This window comes from Chrysochloris asiatica, unplaced genomic scaffold (assembly GCF_000296735.1).
Source record: "Chrysochloris asiatica unplaced genomic scaffold, ChrAsi1.0 scaffold00008, whole genome shotgun sequence".
In the NCBI taxonomy this organism is placed as follows: domain Eukaryota; kingdom Metazoa; phylum Chordata; class Mammalia; order Afrosoricida; family Chrysochloridae; genus Chrysochloris; species Chrysochloris asiatica.
In genome coordinates this window covers 16,223,184-16,237,887 of record NW_006408526.1, presented here as the reverse complement: position 1 = coordinate 16,237,887, position 14,704 = coordinate 16,223,184, and the positions used below count along the sequence as shown (strand labels likewise).

General features: G+C 36.9%; 1 protein-coding gene across 1 annotated transcript in view; it reads left to right on the top strand.

Moving 5' to 3' along the window:
• The window catches only part of CWF19L2 (CWF19-like 2, cell cycle control (S. pombe)), a 118,594-nt gene that overhangs the window by 90,561 nt on the left and 13,329 nt on the right, over positions 1 to 14,704 (top strand). The window contains exons 13-14 of the mRNA XM_006833957.1: positions 7,842 to 7,997; positions 11,027 to 11,107. Of these exons, the coding sequence (XP_006834020.1) occupies positions 7,842 to 7,997; positions 11,027 to 11,107 (237 nt within the window). The remainder of the gene's footprint in view (positions 1 to 7,841; positions 7,998 to 11,026; positions 11,108 to 14,704) is intronic.

Below are 14,704 nucleotides of genomic sequence, written 5' to 3'. Positions count from 1 at the left end.
GCAGCCCGATTCGTAACCACTACGCTACCAGAGCTCCTTTAGACCTAAATACAAGATGGAATTAAGCTCTGCTTGGCTGGAGTTATTCGCATACAAACAGCCTTCAGATTTTATACTCTACAGAATTTCTTCCTGTTCGCTAGAGATTGATGGCAACCACATTGATGACCAAAACCTGGACTTTGCTGGGTTCCTGGATAGTGACTTACGGCAAGCTCTTTAAACATTTGTTGGGTTTTCACCAGATACCAGCTGGTTCTTTACCAGGACTCTAACTAGTGACATCTCCACCAGGTTGAATGTAGAGTCCAGCAGAGCTAAATGCACATCACCTTGGTCAGAGCCATCTCTTCCCTCAAAACACACTGACAGTGAAGGCCTAATGTAAGAAGAATGCAATTAAAAATATATTTTTCTTCATAAAGATGACCTAAACCATGTGATGGCTTATTGCATGGGCAACATATTTCTTTCTTAAGAAATTGCATAAGTAAACTTTATATAATATTCCATAATTCTAGTAGCAATAGCATTATTAATGTAAGTAAACAGTACAGATTCAGAAATAATAATGAAACAATATATATGTAAAATAAAACTGTGGTTAAGACACATGGAAAGGCTTGCTTATACAAAGTAGTAAAAAGTAAGTTATGGGACAAAACTATCAAAAAGAATAGTGAGGGTCAGTCACAAGGCATTCATTTCAAATAACACCCATTCACTAAGGCAATCTATTTGTCTATAGAAACCTAAGGCACAGATAGTAAGGCAATGTCAAAAGCAATACATTTGAGTAAAGTCCAGTGATCTTAAAATCCAAGACCTTGGGAATAACTGTCTTCTGCTTTTACCAAGTCTGAAAGGAGCGTTTCAGTTCCTTTAGTGTGTGACAAGTGTGTTTGTAGCTAAAAACACTAAAATGTGGTTAATTTTAGCAGGGTTCTAATTGAGTTCTTCTGATGTCTCTTAGGGTCAAATCAGATAAGCTTGGGGATCAAATTTTTCTCACCTGTGAAAATATGACAACACTTTGCAAAAGAAAATTCAGTTACAATACATATAACATAGAGTGAATCTTACTGTTGGAGGTCTATTTAAAACACTCCAAGTGTTCTTCCCATAGGCAAACTGCCCTTCCTACTAACAGTTGTCAGTTACCTTTTCAGAAACAGGCAAAATGACCAAAAATATTTTGAATGTGCACCCGCATGTATCATTCTGATCATGAATTTCCATAGAAAATATTTATTAATCACAATAACTGTAGGGCAAAGCCATATTGGAGGAACTGATTTTTTTTTTAATTTAAACTGATTCTTGTTGAGGTTGGATCTCTTGATCTGAATTCAAAATGTGTAATAAGTTTACAGTTTGATCACGATCAATTTTATAACATAGTTCTACAAACTAAATGAAATGATTCCTGTTGTAGCTAATGTCTCAGTATTGATTTATACTGTTTCTCTGGATTAGAGTTCAAATTTAAGTAGCTTTTAAGTACTAATTTCTAAGACTCAAAGTTGTAGGAAACGACCAGTCCTTGGAGAAGGACATCACGCTTGGTGAAGTGGAAGTTCAATGTAAAGAGGAAGACACCCGATGAGATGGGTTGGCACAATGGCAGCAACAGTAGGCTCAAACATAACAACTCTGAGGATAGTTCAGGACTGGACAGTGTTGCATTCTTTTGCACATAGGGGCATCGGGTCGCTATGAGTCAGACCTGATGGCACCTTGTTGTTATTGTTGTCAGGTGCCATCGAGTTGGAACAGACTCATAGCGACTCCATGCATAGCAGAACGAAACAATGTCCAATCCTGGGCCAACCCCACCACCGCTACCATACTTGACGCCATCAAAGATGCCAACTGGCTGATCCATCTCGTTGGGGGTCTTCCTCTTTTTCTCTGACCCTCCACCTTACCCAGCATGACATCCTTCTCCAGTGACTGTTCCCTCCTGACAATATGTCCAAAGTATGAGAGACGAAGCTTAGCCATCCTGGCCTCCAAGGAGCACTCTGGTTGCACTTCTTCCAAATAGATCTATTGGGTCTTTTGGCAGTCCATGGCACCTAGCAATAACATAAACAGAAAGGAAATAGTAAACATTTTTCTGTTCCTCGGGAAATTTCTAAATTATGTATGATAGTTTAAGTAAAACTTCACAACTCATAGCGACCCTGAATAGGGATCCAAGGAATGGCTGGTAAGTTTGAACTGATGGCCTTGTGGTTTGCAGTCTGGTACTTATCCTATAGTGCCACACCAAAAAAAAAATACTGTTTCAATAATTATATTAAATTCAGCCATTGTAAATAAACCGATTCAAAGACAGAGTTCAGTAAAGTGGGTCATATGACTTAACTATATGCTGTCTACAAGAAATTCACTTCATATAACTATATCTTAAGATGGAAAATATCTATCATACAGTCATTAATGAAAAGAAAGCAGAAGTGGCTATAGCATATCAGGTAGACTGCTCAAGAAAGAGGTCTATTAACATAATGATGAAGGCTCAACCCACCAAGAAGATATAGCAGTGGTTTTATTATATGCTTACAGAAGAATTGACGTGCGTTTTGTACAATCACTTCTAGAAAACAAGAGGAGGCACCTCCCAATTTATTTTAAGAAGCTAGCAGTAGTTACCCTGATGTCATAAAATACAGCTCAATATCCTTTACAAATATAGTTGTAAAAATTTTAACACTATATTAGCATATAGAATTTGGTAGTATATGAGGAAATATGTATCACATGATCAAGTACAGTTGATACCAAGGATACAAGGCTTATTATTTATTATAAAATTAACATAACCCACCATATTAACAGGCTAAAGAGACAAAATCATATGATCATATCAATCAGTGAAGAAAAAAGCTTTTGACAAAATTCATACCCAGTGATGATAAAAAATGATTCCTGATGTGGAACTGTAGGATAAGTAATGGACTTCAAGGTTGATTTGAACCGCAAGATGACAAACCCACCAGCTACTCCTCAGAAACCCTATACAGGGTCACTATGAGTTGGAACCAACTCAATGACATTTAACAACAACATGATTTAAAACAACAACAACAACAAAAAAAACCTCTCAGAAAAATAGTAATACAGGGGAATTTCCTTAACTTGATAAAGAGTGTCTACAAAAAAACAAAAGTAAACAAGTCCACAGCTAACCTACTTAATGTGAAAAATGTTCCCCCCCAATAACAGTTACAAGGCAGGACTGTCTGTTCTCACAACTCTTGTTCAACCTATATTGGAAGTTCTCGTTAGCTTATTAAGGAAAACAAAGGAAATAAAGTGTATACAGATTAGAAAGAAGGAAGTAAATATTTGTTGATGACATGATTGTCTGCATAGAAAATCCCAAGGAATGTAGAAATCAAAACCACTAGAAGGAATGAGCAAGTTCAGCAAGGTTGCAGGGTATAAGTAAACATGCAAAAATCAATTGTCTTTTTATATGCTAGCCCAGTGAGATGGATTGCCAGAGTGGCAGCATCAAGGGGCTCAAGCGTGGCAATAATTGTGAGGTTGGCCCAAGATCAGGCAGTGTTGCGTTCTGTTGTGCATAGGGTCGCTATGAGTTCGGTCCTGACTCGATGGCACCTAACAACAACAATAGGAATGAACACATAGAAATAAAATTTTTAAATATAGTACTGTTTATAGTAACTCAGAAAAATAAAATACTTACATCTATCAAAAATAATGCAGAATTTTTTGCTAACAGCTACAAAACACTGATGGAAGGGTTTTGGAATCAGTCTATTTACAAACTTATTCAATAGCTATAGTAATCAAGACTGTGTTGTATTGGTAGCCAGGGATACTCATAGATTATTGGAACTGAATATCGAATCCAGGAATTGATTGTTCAACGGAATGTGACAAAGTTATGAAAGCAATCCAGTGGAGAACGGATAGCTTTTCCACCATCTAGTGCAAAGCAGAATCTCAGTTTAAACCTTACACCTTATTTAAAAATTAATGCTAAAAGGATCATGAACATACATGTAAAACATAAAACTCTTAGGGAAAAAACATAGGAGTAAATCTTTGAGATTTATAACTAGGTAATGAGTTCCTATTTCAACAACAAAAGCATAATCCGTAAAAGGAAAATTTGATAAATTGTAACTCTACATAACTAATAACCTGTTTTGTGACAGACTCTGCTAAGAAAATGAAAATGAAATTACAAACTGAGAGAAAATATTTGCAAACCATGTAATTGACAATTCTAGAATACATAAAGAACCCTTAAAACTTAACAGTAAAAATAATCCAGGCAGAAGACATGAAGAGACATTTCACTTAAATGGATATATATAAATAGCAAATAAACATAGAAAAAAATGTTCAGCATCACTAGCTATTGGGAAATGTGAATTAAAACCACATGATATATCACTGCATAGCTATCAGAATATAAAATCAAAGTATTGACAACAACAAATGGTGAGGTTGCAGAGACACTGAATTACTCTTCCATTGTTGGTGGAAATGTAAAATGCTATACAGCCTTTTGTAAACAGTTTGGTAGTTTTAAAAAATATGAAATATGCAACTAGTATATGACCTAACAATTGCATTTATCCCAGAGAAATGGAAAGGTAAGTTATATAAAGCCTATACAAAAATGTTGATGACAACTTTTCATTGAAATATCTGAAAACAGAAAATACGCTGTTGTTAAGTGCCATTGAGTTCATTCCGACCTGTAACGACTCTGTATAGGGTTTCTGAGGAGCAGCTGCTGGGTTTGAACTGCTAACCTCGTGGTTAGCAGTCCAGTGCCTATCCTACAGTACTATACCAGGACTCCAGAAAACACTATGGCTATCCTTTAATAAAGGAGCTCTGGTAGTGTAGTGGTTATAAATCGGGCTGCAAACCTTAAGGTCAGCAGTTTGAAACTACCAGCTGTTCCACGGGAGAAAGATGAGGCTTTCTGCTCCCATGGGGCTTTACAGCCTCGGAAACCCTGTACAGGATCACTATGATCAGAACTGATTCCACAGCACATCACCATCACCACCATCCTTTAATTTGTAAACATGCTTTTGGTACTTCTATACTGACTATATTTAATAACAACAATATGTCAGAAATACTACTCAGCAATAAAAAGGAATGAACTATAGATAACATGCAACAACCTGTATGAATCTCCAGAAAACAATTCTGAGTGGAAAAAGCTAATCTCAAAATATTATGTATTTTCTTTTGCCGATAACTGATTGGAATACCTAAAATTGGGCTACAACGTGCCCAGTGAAGGAGGCTTCCTGTGGAGCCTCTCTGCAGTCCATAAGACTATAGGTGGAAGCCTGAACCACATCCAGATCTCCAGAGATGGGAAATTCCCACTTGAAAGGACAAGCAGACCAACCTGGAGTGGCTAGAAGAACAGAAGATACTTCTTGAAAGAAAGACCTACAGGAAAAATATAAAACAACATAGGCAGACCTACTGTTACTACAAGAACAAGCAACTTGCTTGCCCAGGAAACATCAAGGCAAGTGTTCAGGTCCCCTGAGTGCAAAACCCCTTCCAAGACTAAGACTCAGTGGGAATACACGCTGTGATTGGTGACCACTCTCAACACCAATAAGGGGAAGTGATGGAAAAATAGCAATGAAGTGGTGAGCTAAGCCCTACTATGTTCAATAGACTTCTGTGAACCCGGGTGAAGACCTGGTTAGCCAGCAGTGTGGCAAGACCTGGGGACTCTTGGGCCCAGAGTCAGTGACATAGCCACAAAGGACTAGAGTGGAGAGTGAAGCATCCAGCTGATAAGAAGAGAGGGCATATGCATAAGAACACCCACACTTGCAGATAATACCCACTTATCCTGGCTTCAGTGACTGGATGATCAGAGCTCAACTAGAAGTAAAAAGAAGAGGAAAAAAAAAAAAAAGTATTCTCATAAAATTTGATGAACTTGACCTACACCTATGGAGGCAGTAGCTCAAAAGAGGAAACAAGTCCTTACAGCAAGAATCATCCCCACCCCCCTCCACACACAGAGTAGACAGGGATGGGCAACTTGGACATTAGCTACCCAAAATGGGTGGTTGGGGGGGAAGGCTACAAAGGCAAGAAGTGACTGGCTTACAAGCTTTCAAGAGGGAACCTAGATCCAGAGGGCCTGGAGGAAGGTAGAATCAACAGTGAGTAGTATTCAATCTGACTAGGTGGGGCTGATGCAATGAAATGCAGATGGGTCTCTTGTGATACAATAGTGAATAATTGTTATCAGGACTGATTGTGAGGGTCAGAAATGTAAAGGTAGACGTTTTATAGCAAGGAGGGGAGTGATTAACTTTTCAGTCTAGGAGCAGAGGTCCCTAGGACCATCAAGGGAGAAGAGCAGAGAGCGGGACCCTACCCAGAGAAGCAGTGATGCCTGAAATGGAGCCAGAGATGATGATATGGAGCGATGGAGCAGCTGGAGACTTTAGATCCAGGGAGGGAGAGTGACTGTGTGCTGAAGACCTGGGGTGTACGGAGGAAGGATTGCATGGAGGGGATTGTAACCATGGCAATGAGACGTTATACGATAGAATGAACGTAAAACTAATGTTCTCTCATGTAAACTATCACACAATTCACAATAAAATATTTAAGAAAAAAAAAAAGTATGTATTTCTATTCATATGACATTGCTTAAATGACAGAAGTAAAGAAATGGATACCAGATTAATCTGTTGCCAGTTAAGGAATTGAGATTGAGAGGTAGGAAAGGAGAGGGGAGGAAAGTGGGTGTAACTATAAACTCTTAAGACTGTAAATTGTTTTGTATATAAATTTATCAGTATACCGATTGCCATATTGTATTGTTGTTAGTTGTTAGGTGCTGTTGAGTCAGTTCTGACTCAGTGACCGTCTTCTGTACAACAGAATGAAACACTGCCCACAATTTTCCCTCCTCACAATTGTTATGTTTGAACCCATTGTTATGCCATTGTGCCAAGCCATCTCACTGATGGGCTTCCTCTTACTTGGACAACTGTACTTTCCTATTGCTATACAAGGCCGAGCTGGAATGTAGAATTTTCAGACGTTGATACTATGTGTGGAGAAAGCTGTCCTTTGACTACCAGCCAGCAGTCTGCTCCCCTTTCCTCTAAACCCCTAGCTCCATCCTTCACTGCAAGGGATATCGAATATATGTGAACACCCTGGACCACATGTCCAAGATCCATCCAACTACCCTCAACAAATAACTGTCCCTCAAGCATAACAGTGTGCCGAAAATAAATAAAATATTGGGACTACATAAAATATTTAGCTCTTTGAGAAAAGAAAACCCTTTTACTTGTCAACTTTAGTGTATTTGACTTTTGGAAATAGGAAACTGCCTGAATATACAAGTGAGAGGTTATCACACATATAAGCGAACTAAAAACTAAAGCTGATAGGAGCTTTGGGAAGCATTTGGAAATGAATTCTGCTTGTTATTTATTCCTGAAGTTAAATAACCATTGACTCAGAGTATCTTTTCGACTTAATGGGTGTTTTCTGATGATTTGACTGTTCTACATGTTTTACTGCCTAAATTTGATTTGATGTTTTTCCCATTCTGTTTGCTGGAAGTATTGTGTATAGGTAGATACATAAAACCATGTGGAAGTAGCTTCAGTTTGAAAAAATGTTGCTTATATATGTGAAATTATGTCGTGGATCTGGAAAGTAAACTATCAAGTAACATCATGGAGCTTCGCACATTGTTTGCTTTTTATTAAATTCTTTTTATTAATTTCATACAGTGGATCTGCTGTAATTACTTTACCTAGCTTCTGTTCTTTCTTCAGATGTTCAGAAAATCTTTGGTAAAGATGTTTGAAGATAAAGGGTTGGACTGCATATTTTTAGAAACTAATATGAACATGAAGAAACAGTATCATATGGTTTATGAATGCATTCCTCTCCCAAAGGAAGTGGGTGATATGGCGCCCATCTATTTTAAGGTATATGACTATGGCCTTCATATGCAACTTATTTTTTGCTATTGTTTTGCTTTATTAATACTGTTATCTTGATTCATACATCTTTTCTCCCATGTATTCATATCAAATTTTATATAAAGAAATGAACTAAAACACAAAGAAATTCTGCATATCAATGTCTGTAGAAAGAAATTGTAGATTTTGACCTTACAAATAGGAATACAAAATCGAATAGTAAATTACAATTTCTATCTTATCGTATCATATGAAATTAGAGTTTTACTTTGAAGGACTTTCAAGTTGTAATTGTAGCATAGCTGTAGAGCCGGAGATAGTAGCATAAAGATACTGCAAATGACAACTTCTGAGATAGCATATTGCATATATTTTAGTGTTTAATATCTCATGATATGGTTAGTAACAATGAAACAAATTTTCAACCTTGGCATAGATTTTTGGACTTGTAGTAAGTGACTAAAGTCCTTAGCCAAATAAATGTCATTTTAGTCTTAAGCAGCTTTTATTAAATACTGTGTTTGTTGCTGAGCTGAATGCACTAAAAAGAAATTGATAAACTAGTACAATCGCCTAAATGTATGTGACTATTAACATATGCAAAAAGGGATGTAATTATTTTATGGATGGTGAATGAAGGGTTTTGGGGATATGACACATTTAGACAGTATAAGGTGGTAAGATTTATTATTGCAGACTATTCATTCCAATAAAAAGGGTCATAAAACCTATTAAGAAAATTCTTTGAAAACAATCTGATTATTTGATTTGAAAAATGATGCTATTAAAGTATAGGAGAATAAGCCAGATAATCCCAAAGACACATTTCAGTCATTTGTTAAACTTAACTGAGAAAGAGACCATGATACTTTTCTCTCAATGTGTGTTTTGCACTCCCTCAGTAAAGCCTTAGATAATTGTGACTCCAGGCATTTGAGGTACGGGGACCCACAGACAGCAGCCACAGTTCATGTGGGGTGACAGAAATGTCATCTCTTAACACAATGGTGGGCCACTTTTCTCCTCTACAGTAAACCTTTTATTTGGCCATTAAAGATGCTGTATTTATTTGCTTTGGCTTCAATTTCATATTGAATGTTCCACATTATAATGTCAAACCAAGTACCCCAGGCTGTTTACATAGAGAACTGCAGTATATAGAATGCATTTAAATTGTAATTATTTGAATGCTATTTTCATCTTTAGAATTTGTTCTATTAACAATAATATTGTACAGTAATCAATTTGTACATTTATCACCGTATCTATTTTTTTTATTAAATGTTTATCATAAGTAGTAGTCATATTGATTATCCTTGGAGGTCTGAGAATTCCAATTCTATTTATTTTCACCCTGTATTTTTGTTTCTATGTTATATGGGCAAAAATAGTTCAAATCCTTGATTGCCAGAAAGCATATAAATTACACTTTTGATACTTAGAAAAAGAACACTAAAACTAAATAGATTTGTCCAACTGCCGTTTGGTTAGCAGCCAAACATTTAACCACTGTACCATTATGGTTGCTAGTTGTTTTGTATGTTGTTGTTGTTATGTGCTGTTGAATTGGTTTCGATTCGTAATGACCCTGTATAGGGTTTCCAAGGAGCAGCTGGTGAATTTGAACTGCCAACCTTGAGGTTCAAACCAACCTGTGGCCCAGTGCATTATCCCACAGCACCATACCAGGACTCCAATTGCTTTGTATAGCAGTTGCTTATTCATTTTTTATTGCTCTATAATATTTTACTGTGTGAATCTACCACAATGTATCCATTCTACTAGTCATTTATGTTATGTTATGTTTTGGCCCACTATGCATAGTGTTGGTGAATATTACTGTACACAATCATATATTGAAGCATATTTGTATATTTGTACACATTTCTATTAGGCATATATTCAGGAGTGGAATTTCTGTGGTAGAGAGTATGAAAATGGTTTTCATACCTGATTACACGAATTGACATTCCTTACAGCCATAAGTAAGTTTCTCATTGCACCACATATCCACTAACACTTGACTTGTCAATATTCTTAATTTTAGGCATTTTAGCAGGTGTGTAGTAGTGGTTCCGACTCCACGGCACACCAGCACCAGCACCACCAATACTGTTTCATGCTGCTTTTTTCTTTCCATTTCCTTGACTATGAATGAATTGAGCATCTTTTCATGCTTACTGGCAAATTTGATATCTCATTTTATGAAGTGCTAGCTTGAGTCTTCAGCCATTTTTTTTTTTTTCTATTATCTTAACTGCCTTTTTGTGATTTATAAGTATTCTTTATATATTCAGTTATCTCTCCATTTGCACTGACATTTAACTTTGCCAGTTATATTTATTGTGAATATCTTCACTTAGTCTGTGGTTTGTTTTATTTTAAAACCTTTTAATAGCATCTTGATGAAGTTTCTTAATTTTAATGTTCAATTTATCAATCTTTTTCTCTTTGTCTAGTGAATCCTTTTTATGAAATCATTACCTATTTCATTTTTATATCAAAATGGCCAGTGCCATTAATTGAAAAGACCACCTATTTCTCATTCTACTGTGTCCTTCAAAAAGTGCTACTTTTGACATAAATTAAGTGACCATGAAGAAAACAGAAGATTAATGGATTTTGGTAGATATCTATGAGTATAGTAGGGAATTTAAAATTTTTATATTCATAAATTTTGTTCAACAATAAATTGTTAGGTCTTATTAAGGATTGTTTTTGTCATATAAAATTGAACTGGTTAATTAGTAAACTTTAAGAAGTTCCAGTTTTAAATAATGACATACCACATACAATCTGTTGTTGTTGTTAAGTGTCTTCGAGTTCTGACCTATAGCGACTCTGTAGGGTTTCCAAGGAGCAGCTGGTGATCTTGAACCACTGACTTTGCAGTCTTACGCATTAGCCCACAGTACCATACCAGGACTCCATATATAATGTACGCTGTAATTAATTCACTGGGTGACTTTATTTTAAACTGTATCTTTCTGCTTGCTTACAATTTCATTTTCATTTAACAACTGGCTCTGTCTTAGAAAGCCATAATGGAGTCTGATGAAGAGTGGTCCTTGAACAAGAAGTTGATAGATCTTTCTTCAAAAGATATCAGAAAATCCGTAAGTATCATTTCCCCCTAATATAAGGAACCACTCTTAAATGTTCAGAATCTTCATTAATTTCCATATCTCAGTTGAGAAAGAGAATATTTGAATGAGTGACCCAAAACAAAATAGCTGAATCTATGAAAGTTTTAAGTCTACTTTTCTAGAAATATGAATTAAATGGGATGGAGATTTAATAGGCATTTGAAATCTTTTTTTCCCTAATCAAAAAGCAGTTGATTCTATAAACATTCACCGAGTGTCTGCTATTTAGCAGGCGCTGTTCTAGATGCTTTGTATACCTAGTTAAGAAAGCAGAGAAGAACACTGCCTCTATGGAGTTTGTTTGTAACCTGTAAACCAAATCTACCTGCTGCCTTTCTGTGTAAACAAAGTTTTATTGAACTACAGCTTTACCCATTGGTTTATACCTGTATATTGTCCATGACTGCTTTTATGCTACAAAGGCAGAATTGAGTTGTATGATATGCGAAGCTTAAAATAGTTTTGCCATTTGTCCTGGTGGCACAGTGGTTAAGTGCTCCACTGCTAACTGAACCATCAATGGTGTGAAACCACCAGCCCCGAGGGAGAAAGATGTGGTGGCGGTCTGCTTCGATTTAGATTACAGCCTTGGAAACTAAAGGGCAGTTCTACTTTGGCTCATAGGGTGGCTACTAGTCAGCCTCAACTTGGTGGTTCTTTCTGTTGCTTGTTTCTTCTAGCAGATGGTGTTAAAGTATTTCTCCTGTATTTCTTCTTTCGTAAAGCCAGTTTCTCAATACACGTGACTGACAGATTCCTTACTAAATTTATTATAATACTAGTCAACAGAGTAAAATTCCATTGCATTATTGAAAATGTTGTTGTTAAGTGCTGTAAAGTCAGTTCTGACTCATAGCAAACTTGTATAGGTTTCTGAGGAGCGTCTGGTGAACTTGAACCGGCGACCTTGAGGTTCACACCAACTTTGCAGTCCAGTGCATTAACCCACAGCACCAATTCATAGGTAAAACGTTTTCTAAAGTGTTTTTTTCTGTCAGTAATGATGAATTAGACAACATTAAAACACAAAACAAAACCTCTAAGTGTCCTATATGCCTTTCTTCCTGAGGGACCTGTAGATGACATCATAATTTATATTAGCGTAGTGGTTACGAATCGGGCTGTGAACCTTAAGGTGAGCAGTTCGAAACTACCAGCTGCTCCGTGGGAGAAAGATGAGGCGTTCTGCTCCCATAAAGATTTACAGCCTCGGAAACCCTGTACAGGGTCGCTATGAGTCGGAACCGACTCCACGGCACATAACAACAACAACAACAACGTATATATACTGGCTTGTATCCCAGGTTTTCACTTTTCATATCATAATAATTTTCCATGTCATTATTAAATATTCTTCCAGAACATGATTTTAATGGTAGATAATGGTTCAAAATAATACTTTTTTTAAAAATGGCTCTATAGTATGCACACTATACTGCAAACCACAAGGTCAGCCATTTGGGGCCACCAGAAAGTCTGTGAGAGAAAGATGAGGCTTTCTGCTCTCACAGAGATATACAGTCTTGGAAACCCTATACAGGGTCGCTGTGAGTCAAAACTGATTCTGTGGCACTTAACAACAACAACAATATTATTACCCAAATACTATACTGTATATGTATTATTCTTACCAGTGACCCATGTAGTACATTTTTTTTGTTTTTTATCTTAAAAAAAACTAGATAAATACCTGGCTTGAGTAACCAGGAGGTCTTAATAATATTACAAATGAGCCAATCTGGAAAAATAAAAAACATACTGATATTTTAAGAATGGTGGTTATTCAAGTTGAAAGTGTTCCAAAGATGTTGTTGCTGTTAGGTGCTGTTGACTTGATTTTACTCAGATCCTGTGCACAACAGAACAAACCACTTTGGTCCTGTACCATCCTCACAATTGTTTGAGCCCATTGCTGCTGCTGCTGTGGTAATCTGTCTCATTGGGGATCTTCCTCTTTTGCTGACCCTCCACTTTACCAAGCATAATGTCCTTCTCTAGGAACTGGGCTGCAAACCTTAAGGTCAGCAATTCGAAACTACCAGCTGCTCCGCGGGAGAAAGATGAGGCTTTCTGCTCCCATAAAGATTTACAGCCTCTTAAACCCTGTACCGGGTCGCTATGGGTCGGAACTGACTCCGCAGCACTTAACAACAACAACAAGTGACTGGTACATCCTCATAATATGTCCAAAGTATGAGAGAAGTCTCACCATCCTTCTTTCTAAGGAACATTCTAACTGCAATTCTTGCAACACTGATTCGTTTGTTCTTCTGGCTGTCCATGGTACTTGGGATACTCTTCTCCAGCAGCATAACTCAAATGCATCAATTCTTCTGTGGTCTTCCTTATTCATTGTCCAGCTTTCACATGAGGCATTAAAAATATCATGGCTTGAGTCAGGCACACCTTAGTCTTCAAACTGACATCTTTGCTCTTGAACACTTTAAAATGGTCCTGTGCAGCAGATTTGCCCAAGGCAATACATCATTGGAATTCTTGACTGCTGCTTCAGTGAATCTTGATTGTGGATCCAAGCAAATTAAAGTGTTTTACAACTTCAATCTTTTCTTCATTTATCATACTGTTATTTGTTGGCCCAGTTGTGAGGATTTTTTTTTCATTACGTTGAGACACAACTCATACTGAAGACTGTGGTCATCATCAGTAAGCATTTTAAGTACTTTTCACTTTCAACAAGCAAGATTGTGTCCTTTCTGCATATTGCAGATTGTTAATGCATCTTTCTCCAATCCTGATGCCATGCCCTTCTTCATATAATCTAGGATTATTTGTTCAATACACAGATTGAATAAGTATGATGAAAGAATATAGCCGTGGCACACACATTTGCTAATTTTAAACCATTTGGTATCACCATTCTGTTTGAGCAATTGCCTCTTGGTCTGTATACAGGTTCCTGATGAGCACAATCAAGTGTTCTGGAATACCCATATTCCCAGTGTTACATAGCTTGTCATGGTCCACACAGTCAAAAGCCTTTCCATAGTCAATAGAGCGATCTTTCTAGTATTGTTGGCTTTCAGCCAAGGTCCATCTTACGTTAGCAGTGATATCTCTAGTTTCATGTCTCTTCTGAATCCAGCTTGAGTTTCTGGCAGTTCCCTGTTGATGTACTGTTACAGCCATTTAAAAATTATCTTCAGCAAAATTTTACTTGCATATGACATTAATTATATTGTTCAGTGATTTCCCATTCTGTTGGGGGCACCTCTCCTTGGAATGGACACAAATATAGATCTCTTCCATTTGGTTGGCCAGGTAGCTGTCTTCCAAACTTTGGCACAGATAAGTGAGCATCTCCAGTGCTGTATGAGATTATTGAAAGATTTCAATTTCTATTCCATCAATTCCTGGAGTCTTGTTTATTACCAGTGCCTTTAGTGCATCTTGCACTTCTTCTTTCAGCACCATCGGTTTTTGACCATATGTAACCTCTTGAAATGGTTGAACACTAACCATTTATTTTGGTACAGTGACTGTGTGAACTCCTTCCATCTTATTTTGTGCTTTTTGCATCATTTATTATTTTGCCCATGGAATCCTTCA